Raw genomic sequence first — 25,000 nt, 5'->3', positions numbered from 1 at the left:
ACACCCGTGTCTATCAGCCAATCACACCCGTGTCTATCAGCCAATCACACCCGTGTCTATCAGCCAATCACACCCGTGTCTATCAGCCAATCACACCCGTGTCTATCAGCCAATCACACCCGTGTCTATCAGCCAATCACACCCGTGTCTATCAGCCAATCACACCCGTGTCTATCAGCCAATCACAGCAGTGTCTATCAGCCAATCACACCTGTGCGTATCAGCCAATCACACCTGTGCCTATCAGCCAATCACACCCGTGTCTATCAGCCAATCACACTTGTGTCTATCAGCCAATCACACTTGTGTCTATCAGCCAATCACACTTGTGTCTATCAGCCAATCACACTTGTGTCTATCAGCCAATCACACCCGTGTCTATCAGCGAATCACACCCGTGTCTATCAGCCAATCACACTTGTGTCTATCAGCCAATCACACTTGTGTCTATCAGCCAATCACACTTGTGTCTATCAGCCAATCACACTTGTGTCTATCAGCCAATCACACTTGTGTTTTTCAGCCAATCACAGCAGTGTCTATCACCCAATCACACCTGTGTGTATCAGCCAATCACACCTGTGCCTATCAGCCAATCACACCTGTGCCTATCAGCCAATCACACCCGTGCCTATCAGCCAATCACACCCGTGTCTATCAGCCAATCACACCCGTGTCTATCAGCCAATCACACCCGTGTCTATCAGCCAATCACACCCGTGTCTATCAGCCAATCACACCCGTGTCTATCAGCCAATCACACCTGTGCCTATCAGCCAATCACACCCGTGTCTATCAGCCAATCACACTTGTGTCTATCAGCCAATCACACTTGTGTCTATCAGCCAATCACACTTGTGTCTATCAGCCAATCACACTTGTGTCTATCAGCCAATCACACCCGTGTCTATCAGCCAATCACACCCGTGTCTATCAGCCAATCACACCCGTGTCTATCAGCCAATCACACCCGTGTCTATCAGCCAATCACACCCGTGTCTATCAGCCAATCACACCCGTGTCTATCAGCCAATCACACCTGTGTCTATCAGCCAATCACACTCGTGCCTATCAGCCAATCACACTCGTGCCTATCAGCCAATCACACTCGTGCCTATCAGCCAATCACACTCGTGCCTATCAGCCAATCACACCTGTGTGTATCAGCCAATCACACTCGTGCCTATCAGCCAATCACACCTGTGTGTATCAGCCAATCACACTCGTGCCTATCAGCCAATCACACTCGGGTCTATCAGCCAATCACACCTGTGCCTATCAGCCAATCACACCTGTGCCTATCAGCCAATCACACCTGTGTGTATCAGCCAATCACACTCGTGCCTATCAGCCAATCACACCTGTGTGTATCAGCCAATCACACTCGTGCCTATCAGCCAATCACACTCGGGTCTATCAGCCAATCACACCTGTGCCTATCAGCCAATCACACCTGTGCCTATCAGCCAATCACACCTGTGTCTATCAGCCAATCACACCTATGTCTATCAGCCAATCACAGCAGTGTCTATCAGCCAATCACAGCTGTGTCTCCTCCCTCCATTAGGCCAACCTGAAGAAGTTGATGGAGTTTGTGCAGCAGAGGAACACTGACAAGGTCTCGCGCTTTTTGGAGAAGGGTTTGGATCCCAACTTCCACGATCCTGACACAGGAGGTGAGATCTTCACTTCCCCTACTTTTCCCCATCTTGATGGATTTTGCTGGAATGAAGTTCTCATCCAGGTGGACTTTGCTCATCTTCTCATGTTTACTCCAACATAACACACATGTTCATGTTGGTGACCTCCAGTCTTCCAGCAGGAAGTAGTTCATCTCACAGGGCTTCTGCAGCCGTGTGTACCGTATGTCCCGGACTATAATGTATTTACCGGACTATAATGTATGTCCCGGACTATAATGTATGTCCCGGATGATACTGTATGTCCCGGACTATACTGTATGTACCGGACTATACTGTATGTCCCGGACTGTACTGTATGTACCAGACTATATTGTATATACCGGACTATACTGTATGCACCGGACTATGCTGTATGCACCGGACTATACTGTATGTCCCGGACTATACTGTATGCACCGGACTATTCTTTATGTCCCGGACTATATTGTATGTATCGGACTATACTGTATGTACCGGACTATACTATATGACCCGGACAATACTGTACATACCAGATTATACCATATGTACCAGACTATACTGTATGTCCCGGACCATACTGTATGTACCAGACTATATTGTATATACCGGACTACACTGTATGTACCAGACTATGCTGTATGCACCGGACTATGCTGTATGCACCGGACTATGCTGTATGCACCGGACTATGCTGTATGCACCGGACTATGCTGTATGTCCCGGACTATACTGTATGCACCGGACTATACTGTATGCATCGGACTATACTTTATGTCCCGGACTATACTGTATGTATCGGACTATACTGTATGTACCGGACTATACTATATGACTCGGACTATACTGTACATACCAGATTATACCATATGTACCAGACTATACTGTATGTACCAGACTCTACTGTAAGACCCGGACTATACTGTATGTCCCAGACTATACTTATGTCACAGACTATACTGTATGTCCCGGACTATACTGGCTGTACCAGACTATACCACATGTACCAGACTAAACTGGTACGATGATCTTCTGGGCGGTCCTTATGACCCTCTGGAGCGCCGTTCTCTCTGCGGTCGTGCAGCTGCTGAACCACACACAGATGCAGTAGGTCAGGATGCTCTCAATGGAGCACCGGTAGAAGGACACCAGCAGTTCCTGAGAGAGGTGGTTGTTCCTGAGTATTCTCAAGAAGTGCAGTCTCTGGTGTGCCTTCTTGATGGTAGCCGTGGTGTTGGTGCTCCAGGATAGGTTGTCGGCCAGGTGGACTCCCAGGAAGCGGAAGTCGGAGACCCTCTCCACGCAGTCACCACTGATGATCAGGGGCAGGATATCCGTTTTATTCCTCCTGAAGTCCATGACCAGCTCCTTGGTCTTGAAGGTGTTCAGGGTCAGGTTGTTGACTGTGCACCAATCCGATAGATTCTCCACCTCGTCCCGATATGCAGCCTCGTCTCCCTCAGAAATGAGCCCCACTACGGTGGTGTCATCGGCAAATTTGATGATGGAGTTGCTGGAGCGGGAAGGTGTGCAGTCGTATGTGTAGAGGGAGTACAGAAGGGGGCTCAGCACGCAGCCTTGTGGAGAGCCGGTGCTGAGGTACAGGCTTGAGGACATGTGGCGACCCAACTGCACCCTCTGAGGGCGGTTGGATAAGAAGTCCTTAATCCACATGCAGATGGCGTTCGATAGACCCAGGTCTGACAGTTTGGACACCAGTGTATCAGGAATAATGGTGTTAAAAGCCGAGCTATAATCCACAAAATCAGCCGCACGTAGCTCCCTCCCGTCTCCAGGTAGGGCTGTGGCGATGGGGTCCTCTGTGGACCTGTTGGCTCTGTAGGCAAACTGGTGTGGGTCGAGCTCGGGAGGGAGGACTGAGGTAATATGGGTCCGTACCAGCTTCTCGAAGCACTTCATAGCTATAGGCGTGAGTGCAACTGGACGGTAGTCATTCAGGCAGCTGACAGAGTTCTTCTTCGGCACCGGGATTATTGTGGAGGTCTTCAGGCATGACGGGATGACGGCCTGAGAGAGGGACTGGGTGAAGATCTCAGTAAATACTCCGGCCAGCTTGTCTGCACAGTCCCTTAGTACCTGTCCCGGGATCCCATCTGGGCCCGTAGCCTTCCTCGGGTTCACTGCCCTCAGCTTGCTTATGCTCCTCCAGTATAAGGGTGCAGCTGCCGTGGGTGTTAGGTGGAGGTGTTGTGACGGCCGCAGGTGTTTTTCTCTCGAATCGGGCAAAGAAGCTGTTTAACTCCCCCGCTCGAGAGGCGTCGCCGTCAGCCGAAGGGTTACTGGGGGTGAAGTTAGTCATGTGTTTTATTCCTTTCCATACCTCCTTGGTGTTGTTGCTCTGCAGGTGGTCTTCCATTTCACTTTGGCCTCTCTTCAGATTGGCTCTGGCAGAACTGTGGAGTGTCTGGTCCTGCGCTTTGTAGGCACTGTCTCTCTCTTTGAGTAAGCCCTGGACTGTTTTTGTCATCCAGGGTTTCCTGTTGGTATAGACCCGGATGCGCTTGTCCACTGTGACAGGGTCTATGCAGTGTTTGATGTACCCCAGGACCGCTTCTGTGTACTGCTCCAAGTCTGAGGTTTCAAAAACTGACCCGTTTGTTGTTTCAAAGCAGTCCTGCAGCTGTTTCCATGGCTCCCTCCGGCCATGTTTTGACCGTTTTGGTTGTGATAGGAGCACTTCTCCTTATTGGTTTGTAAGCTGGTAATAGGAGCAGTGACATGTGGTCAGACTTGCCTAATTGGGGAAGTTGTTTGGCTCTATACCCGTTTTTTATGTTGGAATACACTATACTATAGACTATACTGTATGTCCCAGACTATACCGTACGTACCAGACTATACTGTATATATACTGTATATACCGGACTATACTGTATGTGCCGGACTATACTGTATGTCTCGGACTATAGAGCCCCCACTACAAAAAACATGTTTCCATATATTAGTCGCACCAGACTGTAAGTGGCAGATATATGTGTTGTGAAATGTGTTATTTACACAAAAATATTGTGTAAATGTTATTTATATACCTTAATTGTGTACAAACAGTGTCTGTAAGACGGCAGTAAAACGGTTGATTAAACAAAACAGAAGTCATCGTAGCTGCGCAAGCTAGCTCTCCAATCAGCTAAACAGACTCAATGACTCCACGGTGATGTTTTTGTGAATTTACTGATGAGTTTGTGAAAGTGAAACAAATACAAAAATAATGTTATTGTAAGTTAATAATACTAACACGGACACGAGTGAACTGGTTAGCATATTAGCTAATGCTAAGAACGCTAGCTTGGTTGCATTATGATAGCACGTAAAAATATGCATGAAAACACTCCTACAGACTTCACACATAGGACACTGTAGTAAGTAAGAATTGTTGTAGTTATATTGTAAAACTTACTTGGTGTGATGAAGAACCATTCAGTCTTCCAAGCTGGAACACTTGGTGACCACCATGTCTGTGGTGTTTCCCAGAATGCCCTCTGACCCTGGTTGGACTACTTGACCAGAAAGTATGGTGACCACCATGTCTGTGGTGTTTCCCAGAACGCCCTCTGACCCTGGCTGGACTACTTGACCAGATAGTACAGTGACCACCATGTCTGTGGTGTTTCCCAGAATGCCCTCTGACCCTGGCTGGACTACTTGACCAGATAGTACGGTGACCACCATGTCTGTGGTGTTTCCCAGAATGCCCTCTGACCCTGGCTGGACTACTTGACCAGATAGTACGGTGACCACCATGTCTGTGGTGTTTCCCAGAACGCCCTCTGACCCTGGCTGGACTACTTGACCAGATAGTACAGTGACCACCATGTCTGTGGTGTTTCCCAGAATGCCCTCTGACCCTGGTTGGACTACTTGACCAGATATTATGGTGACCACCATGTCTGTGGTGTTTCCCAGAATGCCTTCTGACCCTGGCTGGACTACTTGACCAGATAGTACAGTGACCACCATGTCTGTGGTGTTTCCCAGAATGCCCTCTGACCCTGGTTGGACTACTTGACCAGATATTATGGTGACCACCATGTCTGTGGTGTTTACCAAAATGCCCTCTGACCCTGGCTGGACTACTTGACCAGATAGTACAGTGACCATCATGTCTGTGGTGTTTCCCAGAATGCCCTCTGACCCTGGCTGGACTACTTGACCAGATAGTACGGTGACCACCATGTCTGTGGTGTTTCCCAGAATGCCCTCTGACCCTGGCTGGACTACTTGACCAGATAGTACAGTGACCACCATGTCTGTGGTGTTTCCCAGAATGCCCTCTGACCCTGGTTGGACTACTTGACCAGATATTATGGTGACCACCATGTCTGTGGTGTTTCCCAGAACGCCCTCTGACCCTGGTTGGACTACTTGACCAGATAGTGTGGTGACCACCATGTCTGTGGAGTTTCCCAGAATGCCCTCTGACCCTGGCTGGACTACTTGACCAGATAGTACGGTGACCATCATGTCTGTGGTTTTTCCCAGAACGCCCTCTGACCCTGGCTGGACTACTTGACCAGATAGTACGGTGACCACCATGTCAGTGGTGTTTCCCAGAATGCCCTCTGACCCTGGCTAGACTACTTGCCCAGATAGTACGGTGACCACCATGTCTGTGGTGTTTCCCAGAATGCCCTCTGACCCTGGCTGGACTACTTGACCAGATAGTACGGTGACCATCATGTCTGTGGTGTTTACCAGAATGCTTTTTGACCCCGGCTGGACTACTTGACCAGATAGTACGGTGACCATCATGTCTGTGGTGTTTACCAGAATTCTTTTTGACCCCGGTTGGACTACTTGACCATATATTACGGTGACCACCATGTCTGTGGTGTTTCCCAAAATGCCGTCTGATCCTGGCTGGACTACTTGACCAGATAGTACGGTGACCACCATGTCTGTGGTGTTTCTCAGAGCGCCCTCTGACCCTGGTTGGACTACTTGACCAGATAGTGTGGTGACCACCATGTCTGTGGTGTTTCCCAGAACACCCTCTGACCCTGGCTGGACTACTTGACCAGATAGTACAGTGACCACCATGTCTGTGGTGTTTCCCAGAACGCCCTCTGACCCTGGTTGGACTACTTGACCGGATAGTACAGTGACCACCATGTCTGTGGTGTTTCCCAGAACGCCCTCTGACCCTGGCTGGATTACTTAACCAGATAGTACGGTGACCACCATGTCTGTGGTGTTTCCCAGAATGCCCTCTGACCCTGGCTGGACTACTTGACCAGATAGTACGGTGACCATCATGTCTGTGGAGTTTCCCAGAATGCCCTCTGACCCTGGCTGGACTACTTGACCAGATAGTATGGTGACCACCATGTCTGTGGTGTTTCCCAGAATGCCCTCTGACCCTGGTTGGACTACTTGACCAGATAGTATAGTGACCACCATGTCTGTGGTGTTTACCAAAATGCCCTCTGATCCTGGCTGGACTACTTGACCAGATAGTATAGTGACCACCATGTCTGTGGTGTTTCCCAGAACGCCCTCTGACCCTGGCTGGACTACTTGACCAGATAGTGTGGTGACCACAATGTCTGTGGAGTTTCCCAGAATGCCCTCTGACCCTGGCTGGACTACTTGACCAGATAGTACGGTGACCACCATGTCTGTGGTGTTTCCCAGAACGCCCTCTGACCCTGGTTGGACTACTTGACCAGATAGTGTGGTGACCACCATGTCTGTGGTGTTTCCCAGAACGCCCTCTGACCCTGGTTGGACTACTTGACCAGATAGTGTGGTGACCACCATGTCTGTGGTGTTTCCCAGAATACCCTCTGACCCTGGCTGGACTACTTGACCAGATATTATGGTGACCACCATGTCTGTGGTGTTTCCCAGAATGCCCTCTGACCCTGGCTGGACTACTTGACCAGATAGTATAGTGACCACCATGTCTGTGGTGTTTCCCAGAATGCCCTCTGACCCTGGCTGGACTACTTGACCAGATAGTACGGTGACCACCATGTCTGTGGTGTTTCCCAGAACGCCCTCTGACCCTGGCTGGACTACTTGACCAGATATTACGGTGACCACCATGTCTGTGGTGTTTCCCAAAATGCCGTCTGATCCTGGCTGGACTACTTGACCGGATAGTACGGTAAACACCATGTCTGTGGTGTTTCCCAGAACGCCCTCTGACCCTGGTTGGACTACTTGACCAGAAAGTGTGGTGACCACCATGTCTGTGGAGTTTCCCAGAATGCCCTCTGACCCTGGCTGGACTACTTGACCATCATGTCTGTGGTGTTTCCCAGAACGCCCTCTGACCCTGGCTGGACTATTTGACCAGATAGTACGGTGACCATCATGTCTGTGGTGTTTACCAGAATGCTTTTTGACCCCGGTTGGACTACTTGACCAGATATTACGGTGACCACCATGTCTGTGGTGTTTCCCAAAATGCCGTCTGATCCTGGCTGGACTACTTGACCAGATAGTACGGTGACCACCATGTCTGTGGTGTTTCCCAGAACGCCCTCTGACACTGGCTGGGCTATTTGACCAGATAGTACGGTGACCACCATGTCTGTGGTGTTTCCCAGAACGCCCTCTGACCCTGGCTGGACTACTTGACCAGATAGTACGGTGACCACCATGTCTGTGGTGTTTCCCAGAACGCCCTCTGACCCTGGCTGGACTACTTGACCAGATAGTACAGTGACCACCATGTCTGTGGTGTTTCCCAGAATGCCCTCTGACCCTGGTTGGACTACTTGACCAGATAGTACAGTGACCACCATGACTGTGGAGTTTCCCAGAACGCCCTCTGACTCTGGCTGGACTACTTGACCAGATATTATGGTGACCACCATGTCTGTGGTGTTCCCCAGAATGCCCTCTGACCCTGCCTGGACTACTTGACCAGATAGTGTGGTGACCACCATGTCTGAGGTGTTTCCCAGAATGCCCTCTGACCCTGGTTGGACTACTTGACCAGATAGTATGGTGACCACCATGTCTGTGGTGTTTCCCAGAACGCCCTCTGACCCTGGTTGGACTACTTGACCAGATAGTGTGGTGACCACCATGTCTGTGGTGTTTCCCAAAATACCCTCTGACCCTGGCTGGACTACTTGACCAGATATTATGGTGACCACCATGTCTGTGGGGTTTCCCAGAACGCCCTCTGACCCTGGTTGGACTACTTGACCAGATAGTGTGGTGACCACCATGTCTGTGGAGTTTCCCAGAATGCCCTCTGACCCTGGCTGGACTACTTGACCAGATAGTACGGTGACCATCATGTCTGTGGTGTTTCCCAGAACGCCCTCTGACCCTGGCTGGACTATTTGACCAGATAGTACGGTGACCACCATGTCAGTGGTGTTTCCCAGAACGCCCTCTGACCCTGGCTGGACTATTTGACCAGATAGTACGGTGACCACCATGTCAGTGGTGTTTCCCAGAATGCCCTCTGACCCTGGCTAGACTACTTGCCCAGATAGTACGGTGACCCCCATGTCTGTGGTGTTTACCAGAATGCTTTTTGACCCCGGCTGGACTACTTGACCAGATAGTACGGTGACCATCATGTCTGTGGTGTTTCCCAGAATGCCCTCTGATCCTGGCTGGACTACATGACCAGATAGTGTGGTGACCACCATGTCTGTGGTGTTTCCCAGAATGCCCTCTGACCCTGCCTGGACTACTTGACCAGATATTATGGTGACCACCATGTCTGTGGTGTTTACCAGAATGCCCTCTGACCCTGGCTGGACTACTTGACCAGATAGTACGGTGACCATCATGTCTGTGGTGTTTCCCAGAACGCCCTCTGACCCTGGCTGGACTACTTGACCAGATAGTGTGGTGACCACCATGTCTGTGGTGTTTACCAGAACGCCCTCTGACCCTGGCTGGACTACTTGACCAGATAGTATGGTGACCACCATGTCTGTGGTGTTTCCCAGAATGCCCTTTGACCCTGGCTGGACTACTTGACCAGATATTACGGTGACCACCATGTCTGTGGTGTTTCCCAGAACGCCCTCTGACCCTGGCTGGACTACTTGACCAGATAGTATGGTGACCACCATGTCTGTGGTGTTTCCCAGAATGCCCTTTGACCCTGGCTGGACTACTTGACCAGATAGTACAGTGACCACCATGTCTGTGGTGTTTACCAAAATGCCCTCTGACCCTGGCTGGACTACTTGACCAGATAGTACAGTGACCATCATGTCTGTGGTGTTTCCCAGAACGCCCTCTGACCCTGGCTGGCCTACTTGACCAGATAGTACGGTGACCACCATGTTTGTGGTGTTTCCCAGAATGCCCTCTGACCCTGGCTGCACAGCTGGAAGGATGTGCCGAAGTCATCAAGGCCCTGAAGAGTGGAGGAGCACATCTGGACTTCAGGACCAAAGATGGCATCACAGCTCTGCACAAGGCGGTGCGGAGCAAGAACCACATGGCCCTCATTGTGAGTCACACACACACACACACACACACACACACACACGCACACACACACACACACACACACACAATTCAAACAAAGAATGACTCATCAATTGGGTCCATTCTGCAACAACAATGATGCAATATAATTATGAAAGGGGAGTTAGTCTCATCCATCATTGAGATGAATACTACCACAGTACAGTACAGTATTTTTTAGTACAGTACACTGTAGTACGGAACAGTACAGTTCACTTTAGTACAGTACAGACAAGTACAGTAAAGTACGGTACAGTACTGTACAGGACAGTACAGTACCCTATAGTACAGTCTGGAATAGCACAGTATTGTACGGAACTGCACAGTGTACTACAGTACAGTACACTATAATGCAGTACGGTATAGTATAGTACAGTACGGAATAGTACAGTATCCTACCAACAGTACAGTTTACAACTGTACAGTATACTATAATACAGTACGGTACAGCATAGTAAAGAATCAGCACAATACACTATAGTACAGCACAGTACACTATAATACCTTATAGTACAGTACAGTACACTATAGAACAGTGTAGTACAGGACAGTATAGTATAGTAAGGTACAAGTATAGTATGGAACAGTACAACACACTATAATACAGTACAGTACGGAACAGTACCATATAGTACGGAACAGTACAGTATATTATTGCACAGTACATTACGGAACAGTACAGTACAATATAATATGGAATAGTATAGTACGGTACAGTACAGTATCGTCCGGTACAGTATTACATAGTACAGTATAGTACAGGACAGTATAGTACAGTATAGTATAATACAGTATGAGGCTTACTTCCATGAGTCGTGTCATTGATTTCTATTGTTGAAAGGGTTTTTCACTCTCCTTTTTTCACCTTCATCAGTGTCACTCTCCTTTTGTCACCCTAATCAGTGTCACTCTCCTTTTGTCATCCTCATCAGTTTCACTCTCCTTTTGTCACCCTAATCAGTGTCACTCTCTTTTTGTCACCTTCATCAGTGTCACTCTCTTTTTGTCACCCTAATCAATGTCATTCTCCTTTTGCCACCTTCATCAGTGTCACTCTCCTTTTGTCACCCTAATCAGTGTCACTGTGCTTTTTTCCCCTTCATCAGTGTCACTCTCCTTTTGTTACCTTCATCAGTGTCACTTATTTTTTGTCACCCTAATCAGTGTCATTCTTCTTTTGTCACCTTCATCAGTGTCACTCTCCTTGTGTCAATTTCATCAGTGTCAGTCTCCTTTTGTCACCTTCATCAGTGTCACTCTCCTTGTGTCACCTTCATCAGTGTCACTCTCCTTTTGTCAATTTCCTCAGTGTCACTCTCCTTTTGTCACCTTCTTCAGTGTCACGCTCCTTTCTTCACCTTCATCAGTGTCACTCTCCTTTTGTCACATTCATCAGTGTCACTCTCTTTTTGTCACTTTCATCAGTATCACCCTCCTTTTGTCACCCTAATCAGTGTCACTCTCCTTTTGTCACCATCAGTGTCACTCTCCTTTTGTCACCCTAATCAGTGTCACTCTCTTTTTGTCACCTTCATCAGTGTCACTCTGTTTTTGTCACCTTCATCAGTGTCACTCTGTTTTTGTCACCCTAATCAGTGTCACTCTCTTTTTGTCACCCTAATCAGTGTCACTCTCTTTTTGTCACCCTAATCAGTGTCACTCTTTTTGTCACTCTAATCAGTTTCACTCTCTTTTTGTCACCTTCATCAGTGTCACTCTCTTTTTGTCACCTTCATCAGTGTCACTCTCCTTTTGTCACCTTCATCAGTGTCACTCTTTTTGTCACCTTCATCAGTGTCACTCTCTTTTTGTCACCTTCATCAGTGTCACTCTCCTTTTGTCACCTTCATCAGTGTCGCTCTCCTTTTGTCACCCTAATCAGTGTCGCTCTCCTTTTGTCACCCTAATCAGTGTCATTCTCCTTTTGTCACCCTAATCAGTGTCATTCTCCTTTTGTCACCTTCATCAGTGTCAATCTGTTTTTGTCACCTTCATCAGTGTCACTCTCCTTTTTTCACCTTCATCAGTGTCACTCTCCTTTATTCACCTTCATCAGTGTCACTCTCTTTTATTCACCTTCATCAGTGTCGCTTCTCTTTTTCACCTTTATCAGTGTCACTGTCCTTTTGTCACCTTCATCAGTGTCACTCTCCTTTTGTCACCTTCAACAGTGTCACTCTCTTTTTGTCACCTTCATCAGTGTCACTTTCCTTTTGACACCTTCACCAATGTCACTCTCCTTGGGTCACCTTCATCAGAGTCACTCTCCCTTTTTCACTTTCATCAGTGTCACTCTCCTTTTGTCACCTTCATCAGTGTCACTCTCCTTGGGTCACCTTCACCAGTGTCACTCTTTTTGTCACCTTCATCAGTGTCACTCTTTTTGTCACCTTCATCAGTGTCACTCTCTTTTTGTCACCTTCATCAGTGTCACTCTACTTGGGCCACCTTCATCATTGTCACTCTCCTTTTGTCACCTTCATCAGTGTCACTTTCCTTTTGTCATCTTCATCAGTGCCACCCTCTTTTTGTCACCTTCACCAGTGTCACTCTCCTTGGGTCACCTTCATCAGTGTCACTCTCCTTTGGTCACCTTAATCAGTGTCACTCTCCTTTTGTCACCTTCATCAGTGTCACTTTCCTTTTGTCACCTTCACCAGTGTCACTCTCCTTGGGTAACCTTCATCAGTGTCACTCTCTTTTTGTCACCTTCATCGGTGTCACTCTCCTCTAGTAATCTTCATTGGTGTCACTCTCCTTTTGTCACCTTCATTCTCTGGTGGTGGTTCCTCTCTTTAACAAGGGAGAACCGGAGGGTGTCTTCCAACAATTGTGGGCTCACACTTCTCAACCTTCCCAGGAAGGTGTATTCAAGTGTACATGAGAGGAGTCTACATCGGATAGTGGAACCTTTGATTCAGGAGGAACAATGTGGTTGTTCTTACTGGTCGTGGAACTGTGGACCAGGTTTCCACTCTCAGCAGGGTTCTTGAGGGTGCATGGGAGTTTGCCCAACCAGTCTACATGTGCTTTGTGGACTTGGAGAAGGCATTCGACCGTGTCCCTCGGGAAGTCCTGTGGGGAGTGCTCAGAGAGTATGGGGTATCGGACTGTCTGATTGTGGCGGTCCGCTCCCTGTACGATCAGTGCCAGAGCTTGGTCCGCATTGCCGGCAGTAAGTCGAACACATTTCCAGTGAGGGTTGGACTCCGCCAAGGCTGTCCTTTGTCACCGATTCTGTTCATAACTTTTATGGAAAGAATTTCTAGGCGCAGTCAAGGCATTGAGGGGTTCCGGTTTGGTGGCTGCAGGATTGGGTCTCAGCTTTTTGCAGATGATGTGGTCTTGACGGCTTCAACTAGCCAGGATCTTCAGCTCTCACTGGATGAGTTCGCAGCCGAGTGTGAAGCGACTGAGATGAGAATCAGCACCTCCAAGTCCCGGTCCATGGTTCTCATCCGGAAAAGGGTGGAGTGCCATCTCCGGATTTTGGAAGAGATCTTGCCCCATGTGGAGGAGTTCAAATACTAGGGAGTCTTGTTCCCGAGTGAGGGAAGAGTGGATCATGGGATGGACAGGCGGATCAGTGCGACGTCTTCAGTATTTCGGACGCTGTATCGATCCGTTGTGGTGAAGAAGGAGCTGTGCCGGAAGTCAAAGCTCTCAATTTACCGGTCGATCTACGTTCCCATCCTCACCTATGGTAATGAGCTTTTGGTCATGACCAAAAAGACAAGTTTACAGGTACAAATCAATCAATCAATGTTTACTTATATAGCCCTAAATCACTAGTGTCTCAAAGGGCTACACAAACCACTACGACATCCTCGGTGTGTCACTCCCCCTTGTGGAGGGGGTCCGGTCCGATCCGGTGGCCATGGATCACGTACTGGCTGTCCAGAGTCGTGACCCAGGATAGACCGCTCGTCCAGAGTCGGGACCCAGGATGGACCGCTTGCCTGTGTATCGGCTTGGGGACATCTCTGCGCTGCTGATCCGCTTCCGCTTGCGATGGTTTCCTGCTGGCTCCGCTGTGAACGGGACTCTCGCTGCTGTGTTGGATCCGCTTTGGACTGGACTCTCGCGACTGTGTTGGATCCATTATGGATTGAACTCTCACAGTATCATGTTAGACCCGCTCGACATCCATTGCTTTCGTCCTCTCCAAGGTTCTCATAGTCATCATTGTCACCGACGTCCCACTGGGTGTGAGTTTTACTTGCCCTTATGAGTTTCCTCCGCCGGGTCTCTATCTTAGTGATGGGGTGAGAAGCTCTGCCATCCGGAATAAGAATCAGCACCTCCAAGTCCAAGTCCATGGTTCTCGCCCGGAAAAGGGTGGAATGCCATCTCCGGGTTGGGGAGGAGACCCTTCCCAAAGTGGAGGAGTTCAAGTACCTAGGAGTCTTGTTCACGAGTGAGGGAAGAGTGGATCGTGAGATCGACAGGCGGATCGGTGCGGCGTCTTCAGTAATGCGGACGTTGTACCGATCCGTTGTGGTGAAGAAGGAGCTGAGCCGGAAGGCAAAGCTCTCAATTTACCGGTCGATCTACGTTCCCATCCTCACCTATGGTCATGAGCTTTGGGTCATGACCGAAAGGATAAGATCACGGGTACAAGCGGCCCAAATGAGTTTGGGTCTCTCCCTTAGAGATAGGGTGAGAAGCTCTGTCATCCGGGAGGAACTCAAAGTAAAGCCGCTGCTCCTTCACAGATGAGGTGGTTCGGGCATCTGGTCAGGATGCCACCCGAACGCCTCCCTAGGGAGGTGTTTAGGGCACGACCAAACCGGTAGGATGTCACGATAAAGACCCAGGACATGTTGGGGAGACTATGTCTCCCGGCTGGCCTGGGAACGCCCTGGGATCCCCCAAGAAGAGCTGCACCAAGTGGCTGGGGAGAGGAAAGTCTTTCTGTATGAAGGTCTTTTCTCAAGCAAAATCACCTGTGATTCATAATATGTGTTGATGTGTTGATGTTTTACTGTCTTTGCACCATCTCTGGTATCTTCTACACCAGGGGTCGGGAACCTTTTTGGCTGAGAGAGCCATGAAAGCCAAATATTTCAAAATGTATTTCCGTGAGAGCCATATCATATTTTTTAACACTGAATACAACTAAATGTGTGCATTTTTAAGTAAGACCGACATTTTTTAGAGTATAATAAGTCTCTTATTCTTTTTGATAACATTGTTATTCTGAAGCTAACCAATAATAAATCAAATGTCATGTCTGTTGATCATGTTTTTGTTTGGCCATGTGCTGTTTGTCCTTTGGACTCTTTAAGTTCCTGTTTTTTTTCCACTCCCTTGTCTGGTTTCCTTGGTTACTCATTTTGTCCACCTGTCTCTGGTGGACAAAATGCCCGCTCTCCTGCTTCCCGAGCACTAATCAGAGGCAGTATTTAAGCCCGTCTTTGCCAGTCAGTCGCCCCGTGCTGACTTGTTTCATGCCTTGCCATAGTTTCGTCCTTCATGCCATGTCAAGTTTTGTTTGATTTATGTTCTTAGTCTGTTTATGCGTTAGCTTTGTTCTTTAGCCCAAGTTGTGCCTCCGCTGTGAGCGATTTTTGTTTGTATATTTTTTTAGTTAAAATTCAATCCTGTTTTTACCTAAATGACATGTCCCGAGTAGTCCGTCTGCCTTTCCTGGGAGAAGGGAGAACGACCCCCGCAGCAAGCTGCAACCCCCCCCCTCCATCGTGACGTAAAATACTTCTTACCATTAATATGACTTCTTGAACAGGTGCAGTAGAAAACGGACGGATGGATTTAAACGTACTTTGCACGTTATTTTTAGCACTGTGATTACCAGCGAAATTGTTCATAATTATTGCATTAAGCAATGTCAGCTTAGATTTATCCGAGAGCCAGATGCAGTCGTCAAAAGAGCCACATCTGGCTCTAGAACAGGGGTAGGGAACCTACGGCTCTAGAGCCAGATGTGGCTCTTTTGATGATTGCATCTGGCTCTCAGATAAATCTGAGCTGACATTGCTTAACACGATAAGTTATAAATCATTCCACTTGTAATCAGTGTTAAAAATAATAACATTCTTGTGCATTTTTAATCCATCCATCTGTTTTCTACCACACCTGTTCAAGAAGTTGCGTTAATGGTAAGAAGTTATTTATTTGTTATTGGTTAGTGCGTAGCTTTCCCTCATGGGGGTTCTTCAGACCACCAAACACCGACATGAGAGCCTGTTTCAGGGTTACAATATGGTTTTATTTTTCAATAAGTCTCTCAGTTGCTTTCCAGCAATTGTCTTTTTCTCTTTCGTTCTCGCTCGCGCTCTGGCTCCAGCCCCAACCCCATCTCTCCTCCTGGCTGCTGCTTATAACAGAGCGACAGGTGATTAGAAAACAAGGCCCAGGTGGGCCATTTACGCACCTGTCGCTGATTTCAAGGCCGATCCCGGCACACCCCGTTTCGCTGCAGGTCCACAGGCCACGCCCCCTCCACAGTTAGCTTCAGAATAACAATGTTATTACAAAGAATAAGAGACTCTAGAAATGTTGGTCTTACTTAAAAATGCAAGCGTTTAGTTGTGTTCAGTGTTATAAAAAATATTATATGGCTCTTAGGGAAATACATTTTAAAATATTTGGCTTCTTGGCTCTCTCTGCCAAAAAGGTTCCCGACCCCTGCTCTAGAGCCATAGGTTCCCTACCCCTGTTCTACACTGACTTGCGTATGTGTTTCATAAAGTGTTGATGTTCTGTCACTACTGGATCAACAAGCCATTGACACACGTCTGACCGTCACATAACGCGAACAATATTTGAGGGCGATTTAATCAAGGTTGTCCTCTCCAGACGCTGTTGGACTTGGGCGCGTCTCCCGACTACAAGGACAGTCGGGGGCTGACTCCTCTCTACCACAGCTCCATGGTGGGGGGGGACCCTTACTGCTGCGAGCTGCTGCTGCACGACCACGCGCAGGTGGGCTGTGTGGACGAGAACGGCTGGCAGGAGATCCACCAGGTGGGGAGACAATCTGTAAAGGATATTCCGAAGGAAGCGCTAAAGTGGAGGTATCGTTGCAGGCATGTCGATACGGTCATGTGCAGCACCTGGAACATCTGCTCTTCTACGGGGCTGAAATGAGCGCCCAGAATGCTTCTGGGAACACGGCCCTGCACGTGTGCGCACTCTACAACCAGGTACTACTTTTGAAACTTGTTGTTGTTGTTGTTGTTGTTGTTGTCACGGCGAAACCTGCACAAACTAAACAGGAGCATGAGCCGCCATGCTAGATGCTAACATAAGCCATGCCCTGGCTGGTCCACCCAGCAAAAGTTGGTGATGCAAGGTCGCCATGGCAACGGAGCATTGGCCGTGTTGGTGATAGCCGCGGTACTTTGTTTTGGTCAGGCAGGGAATTACTGTTGCCATGGTTACAACACGGTGACTGAGGATGTGAAGTGTCTCGTTACTAGACTTTGGTTGATTAGAGCCTGTGTGTGTTATCGGGTGCGATACAAGCAGTCCTGCAGCGTGTTTACTTGTGTGTGTGATGTCAAAAAGCAGTCCTGCAGCGTGTTTACTTGTGTGTGATATCATGTGCGATACAAGCAGTCTTACAGCGTGTTCACTTGTGTGTGATATCATGTGCGATACAAGCAGGCCTGCAGCGTGTTTACTTGTGTGTGATATCATGTGCGATACAAGCAGTCCCATTGCATGTTTACTTGTGTATGATATCATGGGCAATGCAAGCAGTCCTGCAGCATGTTTACTTGTGTGTGTGATATCATGTGCGATACAAGCAGTCCTGCAGCGTGTTTACTTGTGTGTGACATCATGTGCGATACAAGCAGTCCTGCAGCGTGTTTACTTGTGTGTGATATCATGTGCGATACAAGCAGTCCTATTGCATGTTTACTTGTGTATGATATCATGGGCAATGCAAGCAGTCCTGCAGCATGTTTACTTGTGTGTGTGATATCATGTGCGATACAAGCAGTCCTATAGCGTGTTTACTTGTGTGTGATATCATGTGCGATACAAGCAGTCCCATTGCATGTTTACTTGTGTATGATATCATGGGCAATGCAAGCAGTCCTACAGCATGTTTACTTGTGTGTGATATCATGTGCGATACAAGCAGTCCCATTGCATGTTTACTTGTGTGTGATATCATGGGCAATGCAAGCAGTCCTACAGCATGTTTACTTGTGTGTGATATCATGTGCGATACCAGCAGTCCTGCAGCGTGTTTGTGTGTGTGATATCAAAAAGCAGTCCTGCAGCGTGTTTGCTTGTGTGTGTGATATGTGTGATACAAGCAGTCCTGCAGCGTGTTTACTTGTGTGTGATATCATGTGCGATACAAGCAGTCCTGCAGCGTGTTTATTTGTGTGTGTGATATCAAAAAGCAGTCCTGCAGCATGTTTACTTGTGTGTGTGTGTGTGTGATATCAAGTGCGATACAATCAGTCCTATTGCATGTTTGCTTGTTTGTGATATCATGGGCAATACAAGCAGTCCTGCAGTGTGTTTACTTGTGTGTGTGATATCAAAAAGCAGTCCTGCAGCTTGTTTACTTGTGTGTGTGATATCATGTGCGATACAAGCAGTCCTATAGCGTGTTTACTTGTGTGTGATATCATGTGCGATACAAGCAGTCCTATAGCGTGTTTACTTGTGTGTGATATCATGTGCGAAACAAGCAGTCCTGCAGCGTGTTTACTTGTGTGTGATATCATGTGCGATACAAGCAGTCCTGCAGCGTGTTTATTTGTGTGTGTGATATCAAAAAGCAGTCCTGCAGCATGTTTACTTGTGTGTGTGTGATATCAAGTGCGATACAAGCAGTCATATTGCATGTTTGCTTGTTTGTGATATCATGGGCAATACAAGCAGTCCTGCAGTGTGTTTACTTGCATGTGTGATATCAAAAAGCAGTCCTGCAGGGTGTTTACTTGTGTGTGTGATATCTTGTGCAATAAAAGCAGTCCTGCAGCGTGTTTACCTGTGTGTGATACCATGTGCGATACAAGCAGTCCTGCAGCGTGTTTACTTGTGTGTGATATCATTTGCGATACAAGCAGTCCTGCAGTGTGTTTACTTGTGTGTGACATCATGTGCGATACAAGCAGTCCTGCAGCGTGTTTACTTGTGTGTGATATCATGTGCGATACAAGCAGTCCTGCAGCGTGTTTACTTGTGTGTGTGATATCAAAAAGCAGTCCTGCAGCTTGTTCACTTGTGTGTGTGATATCATGTGCGATACAAGCAGTCCTGCAGCGTGTTTACTTGTGTGTGATATCATGTGCGATACAAGCAGTCCTGCAGCGTGTTCACTTGTGTGTGATATCATGTGCGATACAAGCAGTCCTGCAGCGTGTTTACTTGTGTGTGATATCATGTGCGATACAAGCAGTCCTGCAGCGTGTTTATTTGTGTGTGTGATATCAAAAAGCAGTCCTGCAGCATGTTTACTTGTGTGTGTGTGATATCAAGTGCGATACAAGCAGTCATATTGCATGTTTGCTTGTTTGTGATATCATGGGCAATACAAGCAGTCCTGCAGTGTGTTTACTTGTGTGTGTGATATCAAAAAGCAGTCCTGCAGCTTGTTTACTTGTGTGTGTGATATCATGTGCGATACAAGCAGTCCTATAGCGTGTTTACTTGTGTGTGATATCATGTGCGATACAAGCAGTCCTATAGCGTGTTTACTTGTGTGTGATATCATGTGCGAAACAAGCAGTCCTGCAGCGTGTTTACTTGTGTGTGATATCATGTGCGATACAAGCAGTCCTGCAGCGTGTTTATTTGTGTGTGTGATATCAAAAAGCAGTCCTGCAGCATGTTTACTTGTGTGTGTGTGATATCAAGTGCGATACAAGCAGTCATATTGCATGTTTGCTTGTTTGTGATATCATGGGCAATACAAGCAGTCCTGCAGTGTGTTTACTTGCATGTGTGATATCAAAAAGCAGTCCTGCAGGGTGTTTACTTGTGTGTGTGATATCTTGTGCAATAAAAGCAGTCCTGCAGCGTGTTTACCTGTGTGTGATACCATGTGCGATACAAGCAGTCCTGCAGCGTGTTTACTTGTGTGTGATATCATTTGCGATACAAGCAGTCCTGCAGTGTGTTTACTTGTGTGTGACATCATGTGCGATACAAGCAGTCCTGCAGCGTGTTTACTTGTGTGTGATATCATGTGCGATACAAGCAGTCCTGCAGCGTGTTTACTTGTGTGTGTGATATCAAAAAGCAGTCCTGCAGCTTGTTCACTTGTGTGTGTGATATCATGTGCGATACAAGCAGTCCTGCAGCGTGTTTACTTGTGTGTGATATCATGTGCGATACAAGCAGTCCTGCAGCGTGTTCACTTGTGTGTGATATCATGTGCGATACAAGCAGTCCTGCAGCGTGTTTACTTGTGTGTGTGATATCAAAAAGCAGTCCTGCAGCGTGTTTACTTGTGTGTGTAATATCATGTGCGATACAAACAGTCCTGCAGCGTGTTTACTTGTGTGTGATATCATGTGCAATAAAAGCAGCATGTTTACTTGTGTGTGTGATATCATGTGCGATACAAGCAGTCCTATAGCGTGTTTACTTGTGTGTGATATCATGTGCGAAACAAGCAGTCCTGCTGCGTGTTTACTTCTGTGTGTGATTTCATGTGCGATACAAGCAATCCTGCAGTGTGTTTACTTGAATATTAGTATTGTGGAATAACTGTGTTGTGGAACAACAGTATTGTAGAATAACAATATTGTGGAACATCTGTATTGTGGATCAGCCGTATTGTGGCACAACTGTGTTGTGGAATACCAGTATTGTGGAATAACTGTGTTACAGAGTAGGAGTAGTGTGGAAAACCTTTGTTGTGGAATAATTGTGTTGTGGAACAGCCGTATTGTGGAACAGCCGTATTGTGGAACAGCTGTATTGTGGAACAACTGTGTTGTGGAATACCAGTATTGTGGAATAACTGTGTTGCTGAATAAGAGTAGTGTGGAATAACTGTGTTGTGGAACAACAGTATTGTGGAATAACTGTGTTACAGAATAGGAGTAGTGTGGAATAACTTTGTTGTGGAATAATTGTGTTGTGGAACAGCCATATTGTGGAAAAGATGTATTGTGGAACAACTGTGTTGTGGAATAACAGTATTGTGGAATAACATTATTTTAGAATATCTGTATTGTGGAATATCTGTAATGTGGAACAAATGTGTTGTGGAACAGCTGTATCGTGGAACAGCTGTGTTGTTGAATAACTGTAGTGGGGAATAACTGTGTTGAGGAACAACTTTATTGTGGAATAACTGTATTGTGGAATAATTGTGTTGCGGGATAAGAGTAGTGTGGAACAATAGTATCGTGGAACAATAGTATCGTGGAACAACTGTATTGTGGAACAAAAGTATTGTGGAATAACAGTATTTTAGAATATCTGTATTGTTGAGTATTGAGGAACAGCTGTATCGGGGAAGAGCTGTGTTGTGGAATAACTGTGTTGTGGAAAAAGAGTAGAGTGGAATAACTGTTTTGTGGAATAACTGTGTTGTGGAACAGCTGTATCGTGGAATGTAGTGGGGAATAACTGTGTTGTGGAATAACAGCATTGGGGAATAACATCATATATATATATATATATATATATATATATATATATATATGTATGTCTTGATTGGATTATCCAGAGAATAGCGCTCGATACCGTGGTAGAGCGCAATATATGGGTGTGGGAAAAATCACCTGATTGCCCTCTCAACGGAGGGTGCTTACAGACATCAGTCGTTTACCAAGCAAAGGTAACACGCAAGGACATTAACACATCCGACACGTACGTAGGATTAACCGAAGGAGCGTTTAAAACCAGATGGAATAATCACAACGCCTCCTTTAGAAACCAGACTTTGCGGAATTCTACAGAACTCGGCAAACACATTTGGAACCTCAAAGACAATAATGTTGAGTATTCAATAACATGGCAAATTCTTGCATTCAGCACACCTTACAACAGTGGTAATAAAAGATGCAACCTATGCTTAAAAGAGAAACTGTTTATTATATATCATCCAGATCTGTCATCCCTCAACAAGCGCAGTGAAATCATTTCAACATGCCGCCACAGACGGAAACACCTCCTAGGTAACACATGAGCCAATCACCACGCCCCTACGCCTGCCTGTACCCACCCACTCTGTGCCCTATATATAAACCATTGTATGTGAATGCTTCCATTAAAATCTCCCGATGATTGAGGGAACCCCTCATGAAACAGTTCTGTAGAGATGAAGTAGTCTCGTGATTTTTCCCACACCTACATATATATAATATATATATATGTATATATATATATATACTTAGTGGCCTAGTGGTTAGAGTGTCCGCCCTGAGATCGGTAGGTTGTGAGTTCAAACCCCGGCCGAGTCATACCAAAGACTATAAAAATGGGACCCATTACCTCCCTGTTTGGCGCTCAGAATCAAGGGTTGGAATTGGGGGTTAAATCACCATAAATGATTCCTGGGCGCGGCACCGCTGCTGCTCACTGCTCCCCTCACCTCCCAGGGGTTGATCAAGGGGATGGGTCAAATGCAGAGGACACATTCCACCACACCTAGTGTGTGTGTGACAATCATTGGTACTTTAACTTTATATATGGAGTGTAAACACAAGTCACATGACCTCTAGAAGGCGTGCTGTGCATGTAAGCGCCAGAAGTTCTAACAGAACTTTGTTGTCATTCAGGACAGCTGTGCTCGGGTTCTCCTCTTCCGGGGCGCCGACAAAGATATCAGGAACTACAACAGCCAGACTGCCTTCCAGGTAGGCCTTGACGATGCCTGAGAAATGTCACTTCCTGTCTGCGCACACATGAGAAACGTCACTTCCTGTGCAGCACTAACATTGTCCCCCCCCCCTTTCCAGGTGGCCATCATAGCAGGAAACTTTGACCTGGCTGAAATCATCAAAGTCCACAAAGCGTCAGATGTCGGTGAGTGGACACTTGACATGTTTGACAGCTGCAAGGCTTTCAATGTTAAAGACATGATGTCAGAGGTGGAGGAGACGAAGAGCAGGACATGATAGAGATGTTGTTGTTCCTGCTCATGTAGCACCACTCTGCCATCTAGTGTCCACTCTCATCTTAGCACCATGTCTGGAGAACATGTCCACTCATCTTACTGGTATAGTGCTAACTGGCACTGGTTTATTATAGTGGTACTAATGAATCAAAAACAGTATTATACTCGTTTCAAAAGTACCGGTTCCCCATATATAGACATTTATTTTTTATTAACAGGCATGATGGAGCGTCGTTACGTGGTGACATTGCTGGTTTTATGAGCAGAGGAGCATGTTGGGCAGCGCACACACACAGAGTACTTACAAGCAGACATAGTTTGTGGACAGAAAAGGGAGAATGGACGCATTTTGGTGTAAAAAGTAAAGATAAAGGTGACGTTATAACACCGAAACACCCTCAGGAAGAGGCGCTTTAAAACATGGCGAGCTAGCTAGGGTTTTAGCTACTTCTGAATCACTAATCCTGGCCTCCATGGTGATGAATAAGGTATGTTTCTTACAAGTATTATTATCACTGGAGGACCAGGGATAGGTAAACGTGCTTCACTGCACACCGTAAGAGGATACAATAGCTCACCGGCGTCAATGTAAACCATGGGTGTCAAACTCTGGCCCGCGGGCCAAATCTGGCCCGCCGTGTAATTTAATTTGGCCCTTGAGGTAATATCAATTTAGCATTAGAGCTGTAACACCGCATTCACCGCTAATACTCATACTTGCCAACCCTCCCTAATTTTCCCGGTAGACTCCCGAAGTTCAGTGCCCCTCCCGAAAATTTCCCGGGGCAACCATTCTCCCGAATTTCTACCGATTTCCACCTGGACAACTATATTGGAGGCGTGCATTTAAGTCACTGCCTTTAGCGTTCTCTAAGACCTGTCGTCATGTCCGCTTTTCCCCCATACTAACAGCGTGTCACATAATATTTGTGGCTTTTACACACACACACACACACACACACACACACACAGTCAACAGCTATACAGGTCACACTGAGGGTGGCCGTATAAACAACTTTAGCACTGTTACAAATATGCGCCACACTGTGAACCCACACCAAACAAGAACGACAAACACATTTCGGGTGAACATCCGCACCGTAACATAACAGAACAAATACCCAGAACCCCTTGCAGCACTAACTCTTCTGGGAAACTTCCAGCAAACTGAGCAATAATTAACGTTTTATTCATGCATTTTCTCTTGTTAATTCAAGGCTTCAATGTTTGGTTCATTCATTATTGTTATTTTATTTTCAAATTTATTATTAGCCTGTGGAAAAAATGTGATATTTACCTCAGAAGATTGCAAATAGAAAAAAAGGCATTACATTTTTATTAAAATTTTATTTGATATGCCATTGATATTTTTTTAATTATTATTATTATTATTTGAAACTGGATTTTGCTTTTCGCTATAAAGTTATATAAGCCTTGCTTGTTCAATATTTAATAAAAAACTTGTTTGGGTCCCTATTAAAAGGTTAATTTGTTCAACCTTGGCTTTGTTCCGTTTAAAATTTTGGCCCACTCTGTATTTGAGTTTGACACCCCTGATGGGTGGAGCTAAACCTGACATCCACTGTAATGAAACCAAGTACAAGAGCGTATCTAGTCGATACTACTATGAATGCATCGATATTTATCGTCACCATTTTTTTTTTCTTCCCTTTTTTAAGTTTCCCATTATGTTTATAAGTCTGTAAATATGACCCTGGACTGAGGACTTTGAATATGACCAATGTATGACCCTGTGACTATTTGGTACCGGATCGATACCTAAATGTGTGGTATCATCCAGAACGAA

At 46.6% G+C, this 25,000-nt stretch overlaps 1 protein-coding gene across 4 annotated transcripts in view; it reads left to right on the top strand.

Moving 5' to 3' along the window:
• The window catches only part of shank3a (SH3 and multiple ankyrin repeat domains 3a), a 444,336-nt gene that overhangs the window by 288,510 nt on the left and 130,826 nt on the right, over positions 1 to 25,000 (top strand). For all 4 annotated transcript variants that reach the window (XM_061896187.1, XM_061896188.1, XM_061896191.1 and 1 more), the window contains 6 exons: positions 1,568 to 1,676; positions 9,962 to 10,113; positions 16,950 to 17,117; positions 17,180 to 17,296; positions 22,856 to 22,933; positions 23,036 to 23,102. In XM_061896187.1, the coding sequence (XP_061752171.1) occupies positions 1,568 to 1,676; positions 9,962 to 10,113; positions 16,950 to 17,117; positions 17,180 to 17,296; positions 22,856 to 22,933; positions 23,036 to 23,102 (691 nt within the window). The remainder of the gene's footprint in view (positions 1 to 1,567; positions 1,677 to 9,961; positions 10,114 to 16,949; positions 17,118 to 17,179; positions 17,297 to 22,855; positions 22,934 to 23,035; positions 23,103 to 25,000) is intronic.

Source organism: Nerophis ophidion, linkage group LG03 (genome assembly GCF_033978795.1).
Source record: "Nerophis ophidion isolate RoL-2023_Sa linkage group LG03, RoL_Noph_v1.0, whole genome shotgun sequence".
Classification (NCBI taxonomy): domain Eukaryota; kingdom Metazoa; phylum Chordata; class Actinopteri; order Syngnathiformes; family Syngnathidae; genus Nerophis; species Nerophis ophidion.
The sequence above is the reverse complement of the archived record's forward strand: the minus strand, read 5'-3'. Positions and strand labels throughout refer to the sequence as shown.